The sequence below is a fragment of the Lithobates pipiens genome, unplaced genomic scaffold (genome assembly GCF_037356315.1).
Source record: "Lithobates pipiens isolate NorthernLeopardFrog02 unplaced genomic scaffold, aLitPip1_a1.2 Scaffold_22, whole genome shotgun sequence".
In the NCBI taxonomy this organism is placed as follows: domain Eukaryota; kingdom Metazoa; phylum Chordata; class Amphibia; order Anura; family Ranidae; genus Lithobates; species Lithobates pipiens.
This window is the reverse complement of record NW_027507784.1, coordinates 318,456,203-318,479,244: the sequence shown is the minus strand read 5'-3', so window position 1 is coordinate 318,479,244 and position 23,042 is coordinate 318,456,203. Positions and strand designations below refer to the sequence as shown.

The window sequence follows — 23,042 nt, the reverse complement described above, 5'->3', positions numbered from 1 at the left end:
ACCACCACCATATTTTACTGTTGGTATAATGTTCTTTTTATGAAATGCAGTGTTCCTTCTACGACAGATATACTTGGATACACACCTTCCAAAGAGTTCCACTTTTGTCTCATCGGTCCACAGAATGTTGTCCCAAAAGTCTTGGGGATCATCAAGATGTGTTGTGGAGAAATTGAGATGAGCTTTGATGTTCTTTTTGCTCAGCAGTGGTTTTCTCCTTGGAACTCTGCCATGCAGGCCATTTTTGCCCAATCTTTTCCTGATGGTGGAGGCATGAACGCTGACCTTAACTGAGGCCTGCAGTTCCTTGGACGTTGTTGTGGGGTCTTTTGTGACCTCTTGGATGAGTCGTCGCTGCGCTCTTTGGGTAATTTTGGGCGGCCGGCCACTCCTGGGAAGGTTCACCACTGTTCCATGTCTTCGCCATTTGTGGATAATGGCTCTCACTGTGGTTCGCTGGATTCCCAAAGCTTTGGAAATGGCTTTATAACCCTTTCCAGACTGATAGATCTCAATTACTTTCTTTCTCAATTGTTCCTGAATTTCTTTGGGTCTCGGCATGATGTGTAGCTTTTAAGCATCTTCTGGTGGACCTTACTGTGTCAAGCAGCTCCTATTTAAGTGATGCCTTGATTGTGAACAGGTGTGGCAATAATCAGGCCTGGGTGTGGCTAGAGAAATTGAACTCAGGTGTGGACAACCACAGTTATAGTATGTTTTAACAAGGGGGGCAATCACTTTTTCACACAGGGCCATGATGGTTTGGATTTTTTTTCACCTTTAATAATAAACACCTTCATTTACAAATTGCATTTTGTGTTTACTTGTGTTGTCCTTGACTATTGTTTAAATTGGTTTGATGTTCCGAAACATTTAAGTGTGACAAACATGCAAAGGAACAGGAAATGAGGAAGGGGGCAAACACTTTTTCACACCACTGTATGTGGTATGCATATGCTGTGTGAGAGTAACCCCTTAATATGACAATTCTGTGTAAAAAAACACACACACACACACACACACACACACACACACACACACTATATTATATCTTCATTTTGCAAAGAATTATGGGAAAAATTACATCTTCAAAAAACTCACCATGCCTATTACTAAATACTTTGGAATGTCTAGGGGGTCATTTGGGGATATTTGTACTTTTTTGGGTTGTTAGGGTCTCAAGAAATGAGATAGGCCATAAGTAAGTACATCAGGTGTGATCAATTTTCAATAATTGCCATCATAGCTTGTGGACTATACCTTTCCCAAAGACCAAATAATATACACTGATTTGGGTTCTTTTTTTACCAAAGATGTGTAGCAGTATAAACTTTGGCCAAAATATATTTTAAAAAAATTACTAATTTGCTAAATTTTATAACAGAAAACGCAGAAAATGCATTTATTTTTTTTAGAAAATGCTCTGTCTTTTTTCATTTATAGCGCAAAAAATAAAAGGTGATCAAATACCACCAAAAGAAAGCTCTATTTGTGTGAAAAAGGGACAAAAGTTTCATATGGGTACAGTGTTGCATGACTAGCAATTGTCATTCAAAATGTGAGAGCGCTGAAAGCTGAAAATTGGTCTGCTTAGGAAGGGGGTTTAAGTGCCCATTGGGCAAGTGGTTAAACAATACAAAGCAGTGTATGTCTTACCAGGTGCATAGTGAAGAATTTTATTGTGTCCTTCTGACTATCCCATTCTGTGGCCACAGCAAGTGCTAGAGGTTCGGTGGGCACCATAAAGACTTTTCCTAGTGGAGTTCTTAACTTCCTGCGATCAAGGTTGATTTCAAATCCTCCTGTAAATACACAGCAATTTTTAAACACAAGCAGTGCAAGTATCTGAATGTGACCTGATAGAAGCCTCTTGCAGTCTCTGTACAGTATAAAAAAAAAAAAAAAACAGCAAACACCGTTCACAAAGATGGCGTCTTGACCCCTCCCAGTGGAGATGAAGCCAATCAGGGCACAACACGTTAGCATGCTGGGCGGGGTCAAGATGCCATCTTTGTGAATGCCCTTTGCCTGTTTTTAAGATATGCCTGCATCTATGAATTTTACAGTGCCTTGATAAAGTATTCATACCCCATTGACATTTTCCACATTTTGTCATGTTACAGCCAAAAACAAATGCATTTCATTGGAATTTTATAGACAAACACAAAGTGGCACATAAAATTGTGAAGTGGAAGGAAAATGATAAAATGGGTTTTCCAAATAAATATCTGAAAAGTGTGGCATGCATTTGTATTCAGCCCCCTTTACTCCGATACCCCTAACTAAAATCTAGTGGAACCAACTGCCTTCAGAAATCACCCAATGTCAGGGCTGGGCTCAGCCCTTCCTTCTCAAAGCTGGCCACTCAGCTGTCGGCTAATTACCAGCTCCAGTCTCTTCACAGTGACTCATCTGTTGATGATATCCTGCTCATCAGTCCTGCCTACTTAAAGCGGGAGTCCGCCGGGAGTTCCGCCGTTTTTTTTTTTTTTTTTTTTTTTAAAGCCAGCAGCTACAAATACTGCAGCTGCTGACTTTTAAAATAGTGACACTTACCCGCCCAGCGCGCCCGCGATGTCGGCACCCGAAGCCGATCTCTCGATCGTCTCTCGGGTGCTGCCGCCGCCATCTTGGGTATGGGAATCAGGAAGTGGAGCCTTTCGGCTTAATTTCCCGGATCCCTACTGCGCATGCGCGAGTCGCACTGCGCAATAAGGATGGTCCCCGCTGTCTCTGGGATCCGTGTGTTTCCCAGCAGGCAGGGGGGGACTTTCGGAAAGGGGCGTAGATTCTGCGGAAAAGGGGCGTACCTTCTGCAGAATCTACGCCGGAAGTGGGTGCAGATACCTGTACTGTACAGGTACCTGCACCCCCCTACCCCCTGAAAGGTGCCAATTGTGGTGCCGGAGGGGGGGGGGGGGATTCCAATGAGCGGAAGGTCCACTTTAGGGTGGACCTCCGCTTTAAGCCATCAAGTCCAGATGATCTCTGTCTTCGCCTTGGTCACATCTCTAGAGACGCTCTTGTGTGTTCCTGTTAAAGACTTGCTTGGTTGACATTCTTTCTGGCTCCAGATCCTGCTTGTTGTTCTTCTACGCTCCTCTCTGGCTTTCTGACATTTTGGCTTGTCTGTCTATCTGTTCTGGTTCATGAACTCTGGCTATGTTTTGACTACGTTTACACTTGTTTAATAATAAATAAAAAAAAAGGGTCATTTAAAATTTAGAGTTCCCATTAAAAGAGCTATCTGGCGCATGAGCGGTAGTGCAAAAGATGGCGCGTGTATGCGTGCACTTCGTGACGGCACTTGGCGCCAAGAAGCGATATTTAAAAGGAGACTGACACCTTGTTGCCTTGCTGTCCGGTCTACAGCGTTTCCTGAGACCCTTGCTACTTGTTGAACTACTTACCTGGTTCCTGCTAACCCGGTTTGCTCCTGACTACTCCTGCTTGCTGTCAGTCTCTGATCCCGTCTTGTCCAGATGTCTCTACTGCCTCTTCCTTGGTCCATTTGCTGTCTGCCAGTTACCGACCCGGCCTGCACCTCGACTACTCATCGCCTTCTGCTTGGTATGTAATCTGCCTGCCAGAGTTGACCCGGCCTGTCTGACCCCGCTTGTTTCTGCTGTACTACAGAACACCTCCCTACAGCCTGCTATCTCCAGTTGTTCCTGCTGTGCTACAGAACACCTCCCTGCTGTCTGCTGTATCCTAGCTGCTGGTTCCAGCCTGCTTCCTGCCCGGCCGCTGCTCCAGCCTGCTACCTTCTGCCAGCTTCCTTGTAGTTACATCAGAGGTCCGGACTAGCCCCAGCATCAGTTACCTGTCAGGCACTTGTGCCCCTTTGCACTCCCGAGCCCCTGTCTACTCTCAAGCCAGAGGTATAAGAAAAGCCGCTCCCTGCATTCTGGGCTCAACCACCAGGTACATGACAACCTGTGTGTAATTTAATCTCAGTATTCTGTGAAGCCCTCAGATGTGTGTTAGAGAACCTTAGTGAACAAACAGCATCATAAAAGGCCAAGGAACACACCAGACAGGTCAGGGATAAGGTTGTGGAGAAGTTTAACGCTGGGTTAGATTATAAAAAAAAAAAAAAAATCTCAAACTTTGAACATCTCACGGAGCACTGTTCAATCCATCATACGAAAATGGAAAGAGTATGGCACAACTGCAAACCTACCAAGACATGGCCGTCCACCTAAACTGACAGCCTGGTAAGGAGAGCATTAATCAGAGAAGCAGCCAAGAGGCCCATGGTAACTCTGGGGGAGCTGCAGAGATCCACAGCTCAGGTGGGAGAATCTGTCCACAGGACAACTATTAGTCGTCTCTCCACAAATCTGGCCTTTATGGATAAGTGGCAAGAAGAAAGACATTGTTGGAAGAAAGCCATAAGAAGTCCCGTTTGCAGTTTGCAAGAAGCCATGTGGGGGACACAGCAAACATGTGGAAGAAGGTGCTCTGTTCAGATGAGACCAAAATTTAACTTTTTGGCCTAAAAGCAAAACGCTGTGTGTGGTGGAAAACTAACACTGCACATCACTCTTAACACACCATCCCTACTGTGAAATATGGTGGCAGCAGCATCATGTTGTGGGGATGCTTTTCTTTAGCAGGGACAGGGAAGCTGGTCAGAGTTGATGGGAAGATGGATGGAACCGAATACAGAGCAATCTGTAAAACCCATTAGAGTCTGCAAAAGACTTGAAACTGGGGAGGAGGTTTACCTTCCAACAGGACAACAACCCTAAACATACAGCCAGAGCTGCAATGGCATGGTTTAGATCAAAGCATATTCATGTGTTAGAATGACTCAAAGTCCAGACCTAAATCCAATTGAGAATCTGTGGCAAGACTTGAAAATTGCTGTTCACAGATGCCCTCCATCCAATCTGACAAGAGCTTGAGCTATTTTGCAAAGAAAAATGGGCAAAAATGTCACCCTCTAGATGTGCTAAGCAGGGTAGAGACATCCCCAAAAAGACTTGCAGCTGTAATTGCAGCGAAAGGAGGTTCTACAAAAGTATTGACTCGGGGGGCTGAATACAAATGCACGCCACACTTTCACATATTTATTTGTAAAAAATGTTGAAAACCATTTACAGTGGTGTGAAAAGTGTTTGCCCCCTTCCTCATTTCCTGTTCCTTTGCATGTTTGTCACACTTAAGTGTTTCGGAACATCAAACCAATTTAAACAATAGTCAAGGACAACACAAGTAAACACAAAATGCAATTTGTAAATGAAGGTGTTTATTATTAAAGGTGAAAAAAAATCCAAACCATCATGGCCCTGTGTGAAAAAGTGATTGCCCCCCTTGTTAAAACATACTATAACTGTGGTTGTCCACACCCGAGTTCAATTTCTCTAGCCACACCCAGGCCTGATTATTGCCACACCTGTTCACAATCAAGGCATCACTTAAATAGGAGCTGCTTGACACAGTAAGGTCCACCAGAAGATCCTTAAAAGCTACACATCATGCCGAGACCCAAAGAAATTCAGGAACAATTGAGAAAGAAAGTAATTGAGATCTATCAGTCTGGAAAGGGTTATAAAGCCATTTCCAAAGCTTTGGGAATCCAGCGAACCACAGTGAGAGCCATTATCCACAAATGGCGAAGACATGGAACAGTGGTGAACCTTCCCAGGAGTGGCCGGTCGCCCAAAATTACCCCAAGAGTGCAGCGACGACTCATCCAAGAGGTCACAAAAGACCCCACAACAACATCCAAGGAACTGCAGGCCTCACTTGCCTCAGTTAAGGTCAGCGTTCATGCCTCCACCATCAGGAAAAGACTGGGCAAAAATGGCCTGCATGGCAGAGTTCCAAGGAGAAAACCACTGCTGAGCAAAAACAACATCAAAGCTCGTCTCAATTTCTCCACAACACATCTTGATGATCCCCAAGACTTTTGGGACAACATTCTGTGGACCGATGAGACAAAAGTGGAACTCTTTGGAAGGTGTGTGTCCAAGTATATCTGGCGTAGAAGGAACACTGCATTTCATAAAAAGAACATTATACCAACAGTAAAATATGGTGGTGGTAGTGTGATGGTCTGGGGCTGTTTTGCTGCTTCAGGACCTGGAAGACTTGCTGTGATAAAAGGAACTATGAATTCTGCTGTCTACCAAGAGATCCTGAAGGAGAATGTCCGACCATCTGTTCATGTACTCAAGCTGAAACGAACTTGGGTTCTGCAGCAGGACAATGATCCTAAACACACCAGCAAGTCCACCACCGAATGGCTGAAGAAAAACAAAATGAAGACTTTGGAGTGGCCTAGCCAAAGTCCTGACCTGAATCCTATTGAGATGTTGTGGTATGACCTTAAAAAGGCCGTTCATGCTCGAAAACCCTCTAATGTAACTGAATTAGGACAATTCTGCAAAGATGAGTGGGCCAAAATTCCTCCAGGACGCTGTAAAAGCCTCATTGCACGTTATCGCAAACGCTTGGTTGCAGTTGTTGCTGCTAAGGGTGGCCCAACCAGTTATTAGGTTTAGGGGGCAATCACTTTTTCACACAGGGCCATGATGGTTTGGATTTTTTTTCACCTTTAATAATAAACACCTTCATTTACAAATTGCATTTTGTGTTTACTTGTGTTGTCCTTGACTATTGTTGAAATTGGTTTGATGTTCCGAAACACTTAAGTGTGACAAACATGCAAAGGAACAGGAAATGAGGAAGGGGGCAAACACTTTTTCACACCACTGTATCATTTTCTTTCCATGTCACAATTATGTGTCACTTTGTGTTGGTTTATCACATAAAATCCCAATAAAATACATTTATGTTTTTGGCTGTAACATGACAAAATGTGGAAAATTTCAAGGGTATGAATACTTTTTCAAGGCACTGTGCATTACCTTTGTTTTTAAAAACACTATTGGATGTCTGTGCTTCCCTTTTTGATTCACCTGCTCCTGAGAGATTGTTTGCCATCTGAATGTTTAGCACATGGAGAGAAGAAGCAACTGAGTTAGTGTTGTAAGAGCACATTAGACTTCATGTAATCTACTGGGGTCCACAGTACTAGGTGAGAGGATACCCACAAGGGGTGGTGAAGGGCACTGTGGTGCATTTCCATGGTGGAAGAGATTAAGCGGATTTGAGAAAGATTTGATTTGAGAAAGATCTCGGATATTAACCATTGATTGCTTGGTGTCAAGAGAGGCATGAAACACTTACCATCACCTTGGGAAATACTGACATTTTCATAGAACTTCTTTCTTTCTGCAAAAATGGGACAAAGTACAGCATCAGAAATGTGTAACGACTACAGATGACAGAAATAATGAAGTAATCTAGAGAAGTGGTTCTCAACCTCAGTGAAGTATCCCCAACGGGACATGTTTTGGGAACTTCCCTTAGATAAAATAGCTCTTATCAATATCATGTCATTTATATTGATTTTAAAGCAGCTGTTCAAAGTAAAGGAAAACCTTAAAACATGGCCCGTTGGGGGTACCGGAGGACTGAGATTGAGAACAACTGCCCTATATATGACTCAAAACAATAAAAGGCACAGAGAGGAGGACAGGAGACAAAGATTTTACACAGCAGCCTGTCCAATCTCCTATAGAAGTCAGCGCAAATGGGGTAGAGATGCAGACTGAGAAACAGGAAACAAGCGGAGGTCACTGAAGTAGCAATGTCAGCGATTTCCAGCTTCCACAGGGATTCCAATGTAACTATGCAAAAAAAAAAAAATGCCACACCTGGAATTCTTCTTTAGACTAGTGGTGCACCGAAAACAAAAATTTAGGATGCACTTGGCCTAAAGCCTAAAAGGGGTTGTAAGCCCTTGTGTTTTTTGTCACCTTAATGCATCCTATGCATTAACCACTTCAATACAGGGCACTTTCACCCCCTTCCTTCCCAGCCCAATTTTCAGCTTTCAGCGCTCTAGCGCTTTCAGTGACAATTGCGCGGTCATGCTACACTGTACCCAAATGAAATTGTTATCATTTTGTTCGCACAAATAGAGCTTTATTTTGGTGTTATTTATTCACGACTCCGTTTTTTTTTTTTTTTGCGATATAAGCGCAAAAAAAGCGGAAATTTGGGAAAAAAACAATATTTTCTTTTTTCTATTTGAAAAGAAATCCAATAAAATCAAATTTTGTCATAAATTTAAGCCAAAATGTATTCTGCTACATGTTTTTGGTAAAAAAAATTCAGTTAAGTGTATAATAATTGGTTTGTGTGATCACGGACATATGTACGCAAATGATCATGTACATATGTGTGCAGGTGATCACGTACATATGTGTGCAGATAATCATTGGGACATGTGATTTTAGTGGGACATATGTGGGGGACATGTTTTTATTATTAGGGACATGTGTTTTTATTATTTGGGGACATGTATGTTTTGGGGACATGTGTGTTTTGGGGACATATGTGGGGACTGCGTTTTCACTGTGTGGTGTGTTGTGTGTTTACACTACACTGATGATCAGTGAGTAAAAAGCTGTGAAAAGCAGCCCATACTCACTGATCATCAGCTGGCTGCAGCGTTCTGCTCTCCTCTTCTCAGCGGTGACTTCCGTGTGAGGAGAGGAGAGCCGATTGCCTAGCAACCGGCTGTTTGTTTACATCACATGACGGCCGTGATTGGACACGGCCGTCATGTGATCAGGAGGGCCAATCACAGAGCCCTCCTGCCGATCTGAGATGTGCCGTGTCCGGGTGACACGAGCACATCGGGATCGCGCCGCTGCGCGGGCGCGCGCGCGCGCGATCCCGCTGCTCCTGAATGACGTTCCTGAACGTCCTATCAGGAGCAGGCGGCTCCCACCCGGCCGTATATATACATTGGCCGGGTGGGAAGTGGTTAAGGTGAAAAAACTTCTGGCAGTCACTGGCCCCTCAGCCCCCCGTTTTACTTACCTGAGACCTGGAATTCACTTGGTGGAGATGCACTGTCCCTCTCTGATTGGATTGATTGATTGCAGCGCAGCCATTGGCTCCCGCTGCTGTCAATCAAATCCAATGATGTGTGTGCCGGGGCGGGGGGGGGGGCAGAGTCCGGCATTCGTGTCTATAGACGCAAATGCTGGACTCAGGAGCGTGGCTGCAAGGTAACCCCCTGGGAGAGTGCTTCTCCTAGGGGGTTATTTGATGCGGGAGGAGCCGCTGGGGGACCCCAGAAGTCAAGGATCGGGCCTCTCTGTGCAAAACGAGCTGCACAGTGGCGGTAACTATGACATATTTGTTTCTCTACATAAAAAGATGGCCTAGGCCAGTGATGGCGAACCTTGGCACCCCAGATGTTTTGGAACTACATTTCCCATGATGCTCCTGCACTCTGCAGTGTAGGTGAGCATCATGGGAAATGTAGTTCCAAAACATCTGGGGTGCCAAGGTTCGCCATCACTGGCCTAGGCTATAAGAAGATTGCCAAGACTCTGAAACTGAGCTGCAGCACGGTGGCCAAGACCATACAGAGGTTTAACAGGACAGGTTCCACTCACAACAGGCCTTGTCATTGTTGACCAAAGAAGTTGAGTGCACGTGCTCAGAGTCATATCCAGAGGTTGTCTTTGGGAAATAGACGTATGAGTGCTGCCAGCATTGCTGCAGAGGTTGAAGGGGTCAGCCGGTCAGTGCTCAGACCATACAATGTACACTGCATCAAATTGGTCTTCATGGCTATGGTCCCAGAAGGAAGCCTCTTCTAAAGATGATGCACAAGAAAGCCTGCATACAGTTTCCTTAAGACAAGCAGACTAAGGACATGGATTACTGAAACCATGCCCTGTGGTCTGATGAGACCAAGATAAACTTATTTGGTTCAGATGGTGTCAAGCATGTGTGGCGGCAACCAGGTGAGGAGTACAAAGACAAGTGTGTCTTGCCTACAGTCAAGCATGGTGGTGGGAGTGTCATGGTCTGGGGCTGCATGAGTGCTGCCGGCACTGGGGAGCTACAGTTCATTGAGGGAACCATGAATGCCAACATGTACTGTGACATACTGAAGCAGAGCATGATCCCCCTCTCTTCAGAGACTGGGCCGCATGGCAGTATTCCAACATGATAACGATCCCCAAACACACCAAGATGACCACTGCCTTGCTAAAGAAGCTGAGGGTAAAAGTAATGGACCGGCCAAGCATATCTCCAAACCTAAACCCTATTGAGCATCTGTGGGGCATCATCAAATGGAAGGTGGAGGAGCGCAAGGTCTCTAACATCCACCAGCTCCGTGATGTCATCATGGAGGAGTGGAAGAGGACTCCAACGGCAACCTGTGAAGCTCTGGTGAACTGCATGCCCAAGAGGGTTAAGGCAGTGCTGGAAAATAATGGTGGCCACACAAAATATTGACACTTTGGGCCCAACTTGGATGTTTTTCACTTAGGGGTGTACTCACTTTTGTTGCCAGCGATTTAGACATTAATGGCTGTGTGTTGAGTTATTTTGAAGGGACAGCAAATTTACACTGTTATACAAGCTGTACACTCACTACTTTACATTGTAGAAAAGTGTCATTTCTTTAGTGTTGTCACATGAAAAGATATAATAAAATATTTACAAGAATGTGAGGGGTGTACTCATTTTTGTTATTAGAGAGATATAGATATATACAGATATATAAAATGTTGGGTCTTTTTTTGTTTTTTTTCTGCTTTCTGCTATAAAACATATGCAAAAAAAAAAAAAAAAAAAATGTCTTTGGTAAAAAAGGAAAATCCCTAATAAGTCTATATTAATTGGTTTGTGTGAAAGTTCTAGTATCTACAAACAATATGGTATAGATCCTGGAATATTAATTTATAATTTTTTTCACATACTAGTAATGGCGGTGATCGGCAACTTAGTAGGACAGCAGTAGTGCGGCGGGGGCTAACTAACTTACACTAATACAGTGATCAGTGCTAATAATATACACTGTGCTAATGACACTGGCTAGGAAGGGGTTGACATTTAGGGGAATTTAAGGGGTTAATTGTGTGCCTATAATGGTTACTGTGTGTACTGTATGTGGTTGCCAGCGTTTTAGACAAATGATCTCACCTGTGATGCATTTCAGTTATCGTGCAAACCTGGCCTGTTAGTGGGCCCTGAGGACAGGGTTGATGACCACTGTTGTAGTGGGTTGGCAAGCATTTAAACTACTAGGGACCCGTTTCTGCATGGGCCAGTTTATGTAAAAGAACAAGTTAGCCTTGAAATTGATGATAGCAAATCAGAGGCTCTGCTCTCTGTCATTCTCTACTCACCATTAGATGGCGAATAGAAGCGTTTCGTTGAGCTGACACCATCCACTGAACACAGGGCAGGATACAGGCGTGGGTTCAGAGCTGCACGCCGGGCAAAGACAGTGCGGAGACTTTGCAGCATTATGTCTGGTAGTGGAAGATGTTTCAGGACACTGCAAGGGAATGAATGAATGTAATACACACACATTTATATTATATATATATATATATATATAATTGAACTTAGTCTACATATGTCAAACACAAGGCCCACGGGCCAAATACTGTATAGTAATTTAGTGATACTAATGTATTGCTATAGTAATATAGGGATACAGTAATGTAGATATAGTAATGTAGGGATGGTAATTTAGTGATACGTGTGCGTGTGGGTGTGGGTATAGGATAGTAATATATAGAAAGAAAATGGTGTTGCGCTGTTCAGAGGGAATAAATGAATAGTATAAAACCAGTATGTATCGAATTTACATAAATCAGTGGGTTAGAAAGTATAATAATAATCTTCAATAGTGTAAAAATTACCCAGGGATAATATAAGACCAGTGTGTATCAAAACAACATAAATCAGCAGGTTAGAAAGAATAATACTAATACATCTTCAATAGTGTAAAGAATCTTCAACATATACTGCAAAGGATTGCATTTGGTACATGTGCCTGTATAGAAATATTAAAGTGCACAGTGCAAAACATAGCTAATGTGTAAACATCATATAGAAATCAAATTGAATAAGTAAAAAAAAATTGCAAAAAAAACCTTCAAATAAAGTGCTAAATATCACTATATGATAGACTGATATCATATGTCTCATATATCCTTAATGAGTGCCTAAAAAGTGCTCCTGTGCAAAATATGTGCAAGCTGATACCCATACGTGAAAGAAAAAATTAAATCTCAAGGAAAAAATAATAAAATATAAAAAAATATATATATATAAAAAAAATATATAGATAAGATATAGTCAATCTGGTAACGTATAGTCTATACACATCAACCAATAGACTGATATAATAGTCCAAAAATGCCAATCTTTTGCTTGAAAAAATTTCCAGAATGAGGGATCACTTTATGTAACTGCTGACATCCACCATATATAAAGTATTTCTGTATGTGCAAAACGACGTAAAAAAGTGTAAGTGCTTCTCTGTGCAAAATTATCTAATTTGCTAAATATTCCACATGTGCAAAAGTGTTCTTATCCTCTTCGTGCCAAACCACACTAGTAAGTAAGTAAAATTTTCGATTTTATAGGATAGTAATATTGAATAGGGGGTGGATAGTAATGTAGGGATATAGTAATGCGGTGATTATAATGCATGGATATACAGTTGAGCTCAAAAGTTTGCATACCCTGGCAGACATTGTGACATTTTGGCATTAATATTGAAAATATGACTGATCATGACAAAAAAACTGTCTTTTATTCAAGGATAGCAATCACATGAAGCCATTATCACAGTTTTTTGGATCCTTTTTAAATCATAATGATAACAGAAATCACCCAAATGGCCCTGATCAAAATGTTTACATACCCTGGAATGTTTGGCCTTGGTACAGACACAAAAGGTGGCACACACAGGTTAAAATGGCAAATTTCTGTCTTTTTAAATCCCAATTAGTGTCTGTGTATAAATAGTTAATGAGTTTGTTAGCTCTCACTTGGATGTCCTAAGCAGGTTAGACACTGAGCCATGAGGAGGTAGAAAAAAACAGTCAAAAGACCTGCGTAAAAAAGTAATGGAACGTTATAAAAATGGAAAAGGATATAAAAAGATATCCAAAGCCTTGAATATGCCAGTCAGTACTGTTCAATCATTTATTAAGAAGTGGAAAATTCGGGGCTCATTTGATACCAAGCCAAGGTCAGGTAGACCAAGGAAGATTGCAGCCACTGGAGGAAGAATTGGTCAGGATACAAAGAAAAACCCACAGGTAACCGCAAGGAGAAATACAGGCTGCTCTCCAAAAAGACGGTGTGGTTGTTTTTAACCACTTAACGCAAATCACCATACCTGTACTTCGACGCTAAATACTAGCTGCCATAACCCCTGTATTTTTTTCTCTTTAAGATAAAAGTGGTCTTCACGGCGGATTCACCGCAAGATCATTTATTGGCGGTGGGACAGGGGCCCATCCCCCTCCGGTCGTCTCCGCCGATTACCGGACCTGCAGGTAGTGCCAGAGACGATCGCATCCTCTCCATTGGATGTCTGGCTGACAACTGAAGGGAAGATGGCCCCCGCTCAGCTCCATAGCATGGGAGGGCGGAAGCAACGTCAAACGTAACTTCTGCCCATAGCTTTTAAAGGAGATTTTTTTTTTTTTTTCACATTTTTTTTTTTTTTGCATTTTAGTGTAAATATGAGATCTAAGGTCTTTTTGACCCCAGATCTCATATTGTCGACGTGCAACCGCCAGAGCCAATGCGCACCCCACTAGTGGTCAAAAGGCGAACCGACGTACAGCTACGATGGTTTTCCCAGGGGAGCCAACCTGCCGCAGTATAACTGCAGAGGCTGGTCGCAAAGGGGTTAAGGAGCACATTTCAATGATACTTGAACAAAAAAAGAGCTGCATGGTTGAGCTGTCAGAAGGAAGCCATTACTGCACCAATGCCACAAAAAAAAGCCCAATGAGGCATGTCAAGGTGGTGTTGGGCATATTGTAACCAGGCTTTTTTGTGGAACTTGTACAGTAAAGGCTTCTTTCTGGCAACTTGACCATGCAGCTCTTTTTTGTTCAACACCATCTTTTTCCAGAGCAGCCTGTATTTCTCCTGAGGTTACCTGTGGGTTTTTCTTTGTATCCAGAACAATTCTTGTGGCAGTTGTGGCTGAAATCTTTCTTTATCTACTTGACCTTAGCATTGAGATGCCCAAATTTTCAACTTCTTATTAAATGATTTGAACAGTACTGACTGGCATATTCAAGGCTTTGGATCTCTTTTTATATCCTTTTCCATCTTTGTACAGTTTCATTACCTTGTTGCGCAGGTCTTTTGACTATTCTTTTCTGCTCCCCATGGCTTTGCACCTAGCCTGCTTAGGGCATCCACGCGAGAGCTATCAAACTCATTTATTTATACACAGACACTAATTGTGATTTAAAAAGCCACAAATGTGGGAAATTGACCCTTAATTGCCATTTTAACCCGTGTATGCCACCTTTTAATAAGGACCATTTGGGTGATTTCTGTTATCATTATCAGTTTAAAAGGAGCCAAAATGTTTCTGCCAGGGTATGCAAACTTTTGAACATAAGTATAGTAATGTAGGGATGGTAATGTAATGATACCAAGTAGGGGGGTGTATAGGATAGTAATGTAGAGATATAGTAATGTAGGGATGGTAATGTAATGATAATAATTCAAATTGTGGGGGGGATATTAATACGGGGGGGGATTAATAATGTGGGGGGAATAGTAATGTAGGGCAAGAATAAGGTGGGGGAGGGATTAGTAATGTTATAGTGGAATAGTAATGTGGGTATGAATAGTAATGGGAGGAGGGGATAGTAACATAGGGCAAGGATAGTAAGGAGAGGGGTAGTAATGTAGGGATATAGTAATGCAGTGACTGTGATGTATGGATATAACAATGTAGGGATGGTAATGTAATGATAGTAATACTAATGTGGGGGGTGGGTTGGGGGGGGGGAATAGCAAGGTGGGGGAGGCATAGTAATGTAGGGATGGTAATGTAGTATGTGGGGGGGAATAGTAATGTGGGGATGAAAAATAATGTGTGTGTGTGGGGGGGGGGGGGGGGGGGGGAGAATAGTAATGCAGGGCAAGGATAGGTGGGTGGGGGGGGGGGGGGTAAGTAAATTCCATATATAGTAATAGTGACAGCCTCTGGCAAAAATCCATGTTCTAATAAGACAGACTGATCCAGGAGCCAGTAGTGATTGGTCACTAGTAGAGATGAGCTCCGGCGTGTTAGCATAAGCCACGTGCAGAGCCCGCCAGGAAGTCGGCGTAGCGCTGTGCTAATCACATGCAGTGAGATATTGCCCCGATGCGCGGCTGCAGAGATCGGGCAATGTCTCACTGCCTGTGATTACTGCAGCGCTGTGCCGTCTTCCTGGCGGGGTCTGCACGTGGCGTATGCCAACACGCCAGAGCTCATCCCTAGTCACTATTCCTCATAGTGGCCAGTGTAGCCAACCATCAGTATTTTTACTGGTAGCCAGTAAAATAAAACAGCACTTTTCTCCTGCCAGTAAATGCCAGTGACAGGAAAAGGCTTTCTGTAAAAAATATGGCTGAGATGCTTGGCATGTGCGGTTCCAGGACGGGGCCCGCTGGGGCATCTGAGTGCCTGCTACAGTGTGTTTGGGCAGCACTGGCAGGGGGTGTGATGATGATGATGATGGCCTGGGCAGAGCCTCGTGGGGCAGGAGCCAGGCGCGGGACTGGAGAAGACTGAAGGGACCACCTGGCGCAGAGGGAGCCTGCCACGGTTACTTAGGAGTAGATCTGCACAATTCTGGCTAAAATGAGAATCACGATTTTTGCACGTAATTTTGTAGCAAAAAATATTGTGAGCTGTGATCAGTGTCACTAGGCAGAACGGGGAGATGCTTGTTCACATTTCCCCCGTTCTTCCTCTCCGTGAGACGATCGCGGGTATCCCCACGGACCTCGAGTCCACCGGACCCGCGATCACACTCACGAAGCTGCCGGTGGGCGCGTGCCATTTAAAGGGCAACGTACAGGACATGATTCTGCCTGTATGCGCCCTTCTGCCGAAGCGGTTAAACACACAAGTGCTTTTTTTACCATTACTATTCCTTTATATTGGCTTTTGGAATTTACAAATGCAGCAATTTAGAAATCAGATGAAAGGTTTAGCTTTTTGAAAGATAAAAAGTGCATTTTATATACAACTATATCAGACCAAAATGAGGGACAAATGAGGAGGCATGAGGGACAGTCCCTTGAAACCAGCGAGGGTTGGGATGTATGGGATGGTGGGTGAGATGTTGCAGTGTGAAGTGATTGGGGTGATGATCATCATCATCTCCTGTGTGTAGAACAATCTCCTGCCTTCCCATTGGAGTCCTTCCAGCAGGTCACACAGATGACAAGTCCTCCTATATCGGTGTTACACACATACCGGTCTGTAGAGGGCGGCAGAGTTCCTCCGGGTCACAGAAAGCAGCACTAGTGGCCCCAGCAGTGTACGGTGTACGGTCTCCCCGGATCCATCCTACAGACAGAACTCACGTTAAGTCACACACTGGGCGCCGCCATATTGATGACCCCCAGCACGTCCTTGCACGCCACATGACCTTTCACCCCCAGCTAATCAGCTTCCTCCGCCGCTAAACAGCATCAGCGTGTAAGGGGCACGCCTTCGGCTTTTCTCCGCCTGTCGTGGCGGCCAATCGGTAACTCGGCTGGAGGAATGGGTTGGCTGCGGCTTAGCCAATCGTCGGGTTCGGTGCAGGAAAGGCCCAGGCACCCCGGCTGGAGAAGCGGCAGCCCGGGGGCCATGCCGGTCCGCACCTTGGCCAGCAGCTCTGGCTCCTCTTCCCTCATCCCTCCTCCGCCTATCAATACGCAGCAGCCCGGGGTGGCCACCAGCCTGCTGTACAGCGGCTCCAAGTTCCGGGGACACCAGAAGAGTAAAGGGAACTCGTATGATGTGGAGGTGGTGCTGCAGGTCAGCCGGTCCGGGGGAGAGGCAATGGAGGGGCGGGGGGCTGTCCTGTTCTATGGAGGGGAAACGCCGGTAGTGGGGGGGGATGGGGGGGCCATGGGCGGAGAGGCCATGGAGGGCGGGGGGCCATGGGCGGAGAGGCCATGGAGGGCGAGGGGCCATGGGCGGAGAGGCCATGGAGGGCGAGGGGCCATGGGCGGAGAGGCCATGGAGGGCGAGGGGCCATGGGCGGAGGGGCGAAGGATGTTCGGCTGGAGGACAGGTGAAAGGTATTGTGGGGGCCACAAGTGGCCATGTGAGTTTTAGAGGGTGACAGGTAGTGGATATAAGGGAGCTACCGTTTGATACAATCTGGATGTTAGGGGGTCATGGCCAGACAGATGATGAATGCTTGGGGCCATGGGCAGATGGATGTTGAAGGGGGGGCGGACAGGCAAACATGGATTTTTTTGGAGCTGAGAGCGCACAGGTAGCAGAAGGCTAGTGGCCTAGGGTGGATGGGTGCTGAGAGGCCAGGGGTTTACAGCTGTTATGCCACGTACACACGACCGGACTTTTTGACAACAACAATTAGATCGTGTGTGTGGGCTCCATCGGACCTTTGCTTGCCAAAAATCCGGCAGACTTTAGAAATAGAACATGTTTTAAATTTTCCCACCGAAGCTTTGCCAGCTCGAGAAATCCGTTCGCGTGTATGCTAGTCCGACGGACAAAAACCAATGCTAGGGCAGCTATTGGCTACTGGCTATGAACTTCCTTATTCAAGTCCGGTCGTACATCATCACGTTCGAATCTGTCTGACTTTGGTTTGATTGTGTGTGGCCAAGTCCGTTCATTCGGAAAGTCTGTCGGAAAGGCCGTCGGACCTAGTCCGTCAAATTCCGCTCGTGTGTACGCGGCATAAGAAGGTGACAGGGTGGTGAGGCGTGGACAGGTGATGGATTTTGTGTTGTGGAAAGGTGTCAGGTTGGACCTCATATGGATTCGTAGGGGAATCCATAATACCTGTTAAGGTGATGCGGAGCTAGTAATGTTTTCCAGGGCTGACAAGACTATAGGAGTTCACCAGGGAGCCAATACTGGACAACAGTAGGGAGGCCAGGAATGGATGTTGCTTGGAAAGTAGACCGATAGTTAAGCATTGGTTAGGCCAAGGAGTTTGTAGCATCTTGAATGTAGGTGGGCAAGGTGACAGATCAGTTGCCAAAGAGTTGGGGATACATGCAGCACTAGAATTGGAGAGTCCAGATACAAATTTGGACAGAGCCTTGAGCCTACTGTATTGCTTAGATCAACAATCTAATGATTTACTGATGTCCCAAATGGCATTTGTGGCATTTACTGAAGAATAAAACCTTTTCTCTTTCTGTTAGCGGAAGATGAGCCCAGTATGTATTGTAGATCACCAAATTTTCTTGGTTGCTGCCTCATTTTTATAAAACTGTCTCATAACGGTGTACAGTTAATACTACATTATACAACCTTGTAACGGTTTGGGGAAGGTCCTTTTCTGTTCCACCATGTCTTCCTGTGTACGAAGCCAGCTCCATAAAGACATGGTTTGGTGTGGAGGAACTCCAAGTGTACTACGCAAAGCCCTGACCTCAACCCTACTGAACACCCTGGCATGAATCGGAATGCCAATTGTGAGTCAGGTCGTCTTGTCGGTTATCAGTATCTGACCTTACAAATTTCAACAGACACTCACAAAATCTTGTGGAAAGCCTTCCCAGAAGAAGGGAGGCTTGTTATATCTTCAAAGGTGGTGCCAAAGCCATATTAACCGATTGCCGCCTGCCTGCATTACTTTGGCCGGGGGTAATTGTCCTGTCACCAGTGGGAGTAAACGATGCATCTTTGACATTCGAGGGAGTAATGGTTCTCCATTGCTGGTGTCAGTGGGTGGAATAGTGCCTCGTAGTTGGTGTCAGTGGAAGAATAGTGCCCCATTGTTGGTGTCAGTGTCAGGAATGGTGCCCCATGGCTGGTTATGGCGGCAGGAATGGTGCCCCATGGCTGGTTATGGCGGCAGGAATGGTGCCCTATGGCTGGTTATGGTGGCAGGAATGGTGCCCCATGGCTGGTTATGGCGGCAGGAATGGTGCCCCATGGTTGGTTATGGCGGCAGGAAGTTTAGGAATAAATAAATGTCAAAAAGTGTGTGAAATATAAGTTACACCAAAGCACTTTAAAATCCCCCCCCCGAAAAATGATTAAGCCCCACCACCACATAGATACCCATATGAACATAAATGCGTGCATCAGGGGTGCATAGGCATGAAAATGGTGCTTGCACTATACATTACATATCGCCGCACAGTACACCCTGGAGTGAGAGAAGTAATTTTAGGCCCACGGGTTAACTCCTTATTGATGACCTGTAGGGGACTTTTAAAGCATCTTCTATGGAAAATATAGGTTACCAAAGTGGAGATGCACCGTCATTTCGCCCACCAAAAATGGTATTATCGGCATTTGTCCGATAAGAGAGAGAAAAACTGTCATTCAGTTTTTGGCCAAGTGCATCCTGCGTTTTTGGTTTCGGCACCAAAATTTCCATTCGGTGCACCTCTATACTGTACCAACGTTTTTCGCCATTTCACGGGTGCACGCAGGGTTTGACACATTGGGTTTCTGTTTACTTGGAGCAACCGCATCTTTTATAATTTACAGAAAAATCTTGGGGGGTTTTATAGTGCCCTAAATTAAAAAGGAACTGCAGTCTCCTCACATAATCTGTAATAAAAAAACATCTTTGCCATTCTGAAGCTTCCCTCCAACCACTTTGCATATTTTATATATACTGTGATTCTGTACTTGCATTTATAAGCTGCAGAAATCGCCCTCCACTGAGTCTTGCTGAAACCATTTTAAAGTGGTGTTCCACCCAAAAAATGTAAAAGCCTAGCAGCTACACATGCTGCAGCTGCTGGCTTTTAACAATTGGACATTTACCTGTCCTGGAGTCCAGCAATGTCACGGCATATCACCGTTGACAGCGGCACGCTTAGTGCGCATGCATTTTGGCAAATATATCCTAAACCATGTAGGTTTAGGAGATATTTCTTTGACCTACAGGTAAGCCTAGATTAAGGCTTACCTGTAGGTCCAAGTGGTTTGTAAGGGTTTACAACCACTTTTAAACGTGCATGAAAAAAATGGCTCTGGCAGCAAAAGGTTTAAAGTGTGAGAATAGTGTGGACATGAGAGAAGTATCCTAGATTTATTGCAGCACATAGACGTGGCTGTAAGGATTGGAGGTATGGTGGGTCGCTGGGTATTGCGGGTGGTGGTGGGTCGCTGGGTATTACGGATGTGCTATGTGATGTAAGCAGAGCCATTGCTTGCAGTTTTTCTGTTGTTCCTGTGCTCAGTGAGTGGAAAAATGTTGGCCTCGTCCTTACATGAACTCTGCATCTGTGAGCGATCCGCGCTGTACAGCCGTTCTATGACATCTGTGTTACAGATTATATACCAGCTTTCCTAAACTTCTCAGGTGTGTGTGTGTGTGTCTTCCTTCTAGAAGCATCATCTCCATCCTATGTTCTGTACACTAATACGGTTCCTATAGATTTTATACCTGTGCTACTGCAGACCATCCCACTATAGGCAACATCAGATTTTTATTTTCAGTCTTTTTTTTTCTCTGGCTGTCATGGTTATCCAGCTGCAATGCGATTTGATTTGCTGCATTGTTGTTCCAGATCTGTTAGTCGGAAGCTACTGAGGACAGACAGCCAGGTGGCCCGCATTTTTCGGAAGACACTGTTCATTCACTTAGGCTTGGTTCACGCTACCGCAGCATCAAAGCCTGACATCCCCGTGCGACTTCTTCGCAGCTTTGCATACGACTTCTTTAACAGAAGGCAATGCAAGTCGTGTTAGTGGTTGTATATCTCCAATGCGGAAGTTGTACCTCTAGGTAAGTAGGGGTGCAACGGATCAAAAAACTCACGTATCGGATCGTTCATCGGATCAGCAAAAAAAAAGACCTTTAACTAAATGTTAAATGTGAAAATCGGAGGTGTTCTGTCACATTAGCAACCATGTAAGGTCAGCAGGTTTGCTGCCGCTGCTTTTAAAATGTTAACATCTAAACAGTCCGTCGGATTTGCAAATGCTGTATTTAAGCATATAAGCTCTGTTTTTGTGTTAATAACGGAAATCTAAAACTCCAGTGGGTGTAACAAGATGTCCACTTGCCCCCTCTCACTATCATTACTGTGCAGGAGTGTGGGGTGTAGCAAGATGGCGACGAAACGTCAGTTCCTGATGACACAGCGGCCGCTGGGTGTACCAAGATGGGCGCCGCTCCAGATCTAAGCCAAAGTTGAGGCCTTTCCTAAGCCACACGATCAGCACAGCGCTCTGCGGATCGCGTGGTGTGCCGATCCGAACAGGCAGACCCATTCGGATCACGGATCGGTGATGACCCGTTGCACCCCTATAGGCAAGTCTATATTGAGGATTACCTATAGGTACTGTAAATATCTTCTAAACTTGCGCCGTTTAGGAGATCTTTAACTTGTAGTGCACTGATGAGGTCATTGGCGCATGCGCTGTGAAGAAACGTCCCCTCCGTGCTGTTTCTTCACTAGCAAGTGTCGTTACTGACGGCTCCTGTGCATGTTTGTGACGTCACTCGTCTCCGGTCAGTCACAGAACTGGAGTCCGCGGCCCCAGAAGGAAGAGGGGCCAAGATGGATGTGACCACCAGCAGTGACAGTGTGGCCTTCATTTGCAGGTAAGTGGACATAATGGGCTAGTATGCAATGCATATTGTTCATTGTCATTAAAGGAGAAGTATATCCAAAGCTTGTTTGGCTGTACGTCTCCTAAGGGATCACAGGAGTGCAGTTCATTTTGCACTCCTGTGACCCGTTTTCAGCAGAGAGCTGGCTGAAGTCCGCTCTCTGCTGACTTTACAGAAGTCAGTCCAGGCACCACGTCATCACGACCATGGAGTCTGGATCCACCAGGTACCTGGACCGACACCTGGCTCAGCCTCTCAGTGAGCGGCTGAGAGCCTGAGCCCCTCCACAGCCCATCGCTTCAGTGAACGGGGGAGGGGGGAGCTGCTGATTGACAGTCTGCAGCTTTCTGCTCATGGAGCTGTCAGAACCAGGCGATCAGTGGCGTTTGATCGCTCGGTTCTCGGTGTTGAGCCAGCAGGGGCCAGATGCAGCATCGGACTGATGTTGCTTCCACTTAGGTAAGTATAATACAAAAAAAAACAACCCTCCATACTTCACTTTAAGTTGTTGTACGCTTCCATTGATTAATTGTGTCTATATAGTTAAGCCTTTAATAAACCTATAGGTACTGCAAATTGGAGTTTGACCGATTTATCAGGGGCCAATATTCAAATTTTTTCAAAGTATCAATCAGTATCGGCCAGAAATGTACTGCTATTGCTTCAAGTTTGAATACTTTCAAGTGCAGAGGAGGGGTTTGGGGTCTTGTGAACCCCCAGATCCCTCCATAAAGAGTACCTGTCACCCCATATTACTGTCACAAAGATGTTACATTCCTTGTGAAAGCAATAAAAGAAAAAAAATAATAAAATGAAAATGTGAGTGTAAAATTAAAAACTTAAAATGTACAAAATATCAGCTATCGGTCTGAAAGGTGGCCAAAAAATCGTCCCTGAAAAAACTATATCGGTCTATACCCCCGCCAAGCACATTATGCCTTTACTTTGCAAGTCAGAAAAAAAGCCAGTGGCTTACATTTTTTTAAATCCTTTTCCAAGGCGTTTGAGCGTTTTTTTTTTTTTTGTTTTGTTTTTTTGCCTGGAGTTACCACATTAACCACTTGCTGACTGCACACTGTAGTTTTCCTGCTACAGGGTGGCCCAACTGGGCAGAATCGCACATACATATACGTGATTTCGCATTTCTGGGTGGGGGGGCACGTGCGGCTGTGCTGTCGCTGGCTCCAGCGCATCCCGATCACCAATGATCCGAACCCACTGATTGGCAGGGTGAGTGACAGGAGAGAGCTCTGTGTATGTAACCAACACAACACTTTCTTCTGACAGCGGCGATGTGCTGGTTTTTGTTTCCCTACAAAGCAGGGAATAAAAACAGGCACATCCCTTAATAAAAACAGCACACAGTATACGCATTACTAGGCACACATT

The 23,042-nt window shown here is 44.8% G+C and overlaps 2 protein-coding genes across 2 annotated transcripts in view; one reads left to right on the top strand and one right to left on the bottom strand.

Annotated features, from left to right (window-relative positions):
* ATPAF2 (ATP synthase mitochondrial F1 complex assembly factor 2) overlaps positions 1 to 16,521 on the bottom strand; it is a 30,680-nt gene extending 14,159 nt beyond the window's left edge. The window contains exons 1-4 of the mRNA XM_077449447.1: positions 16,355 to 16,521; positions 11,238 to 11,389; positions 7,201 to 7,245; positions 1,657 to 1,802 (exon numbers count right to left, since the gene is read on the bottom strand). Coding sequence (XP_077305573.1) covers positions 1,657 to 1,802; positions 7,201 to 7,245; positions 11,238 to 11,358 — 312 coding nt within the window. The 5' untranslated portion in view covers positions 11,359 to 11,389; positions 16,355 to 16,521. The remainder of the gene's footprint in view (positions 1 to 1,656; positions 1,803 to 7,200; positions 7,246 to 11,237; positions 11,390 to 16,354) is intronic.
* A 102-nt stretch (positions 16,522 to 16,623) lies between these two features.
* The window catches only part of GID4 (GID complex subunit 4 homolog), a 32,885-nt gene continuing 26,466 nt past the window's right edge, over positions 16,624 to 23,042 (top strand). Inside the window, exon 1 of the mRNA XM_077449448.1 lies at positions 16,624 to 16,903. Coding sequence (XP_077305574.1) covers positions 16,646 to 16,903 — 258 coding nt within the window. The 5' untranslated portion in view covers positions 16,624 to 16,645. The remainder of the gene's footprint in view (positions 16,904 to 23,042) is intronic.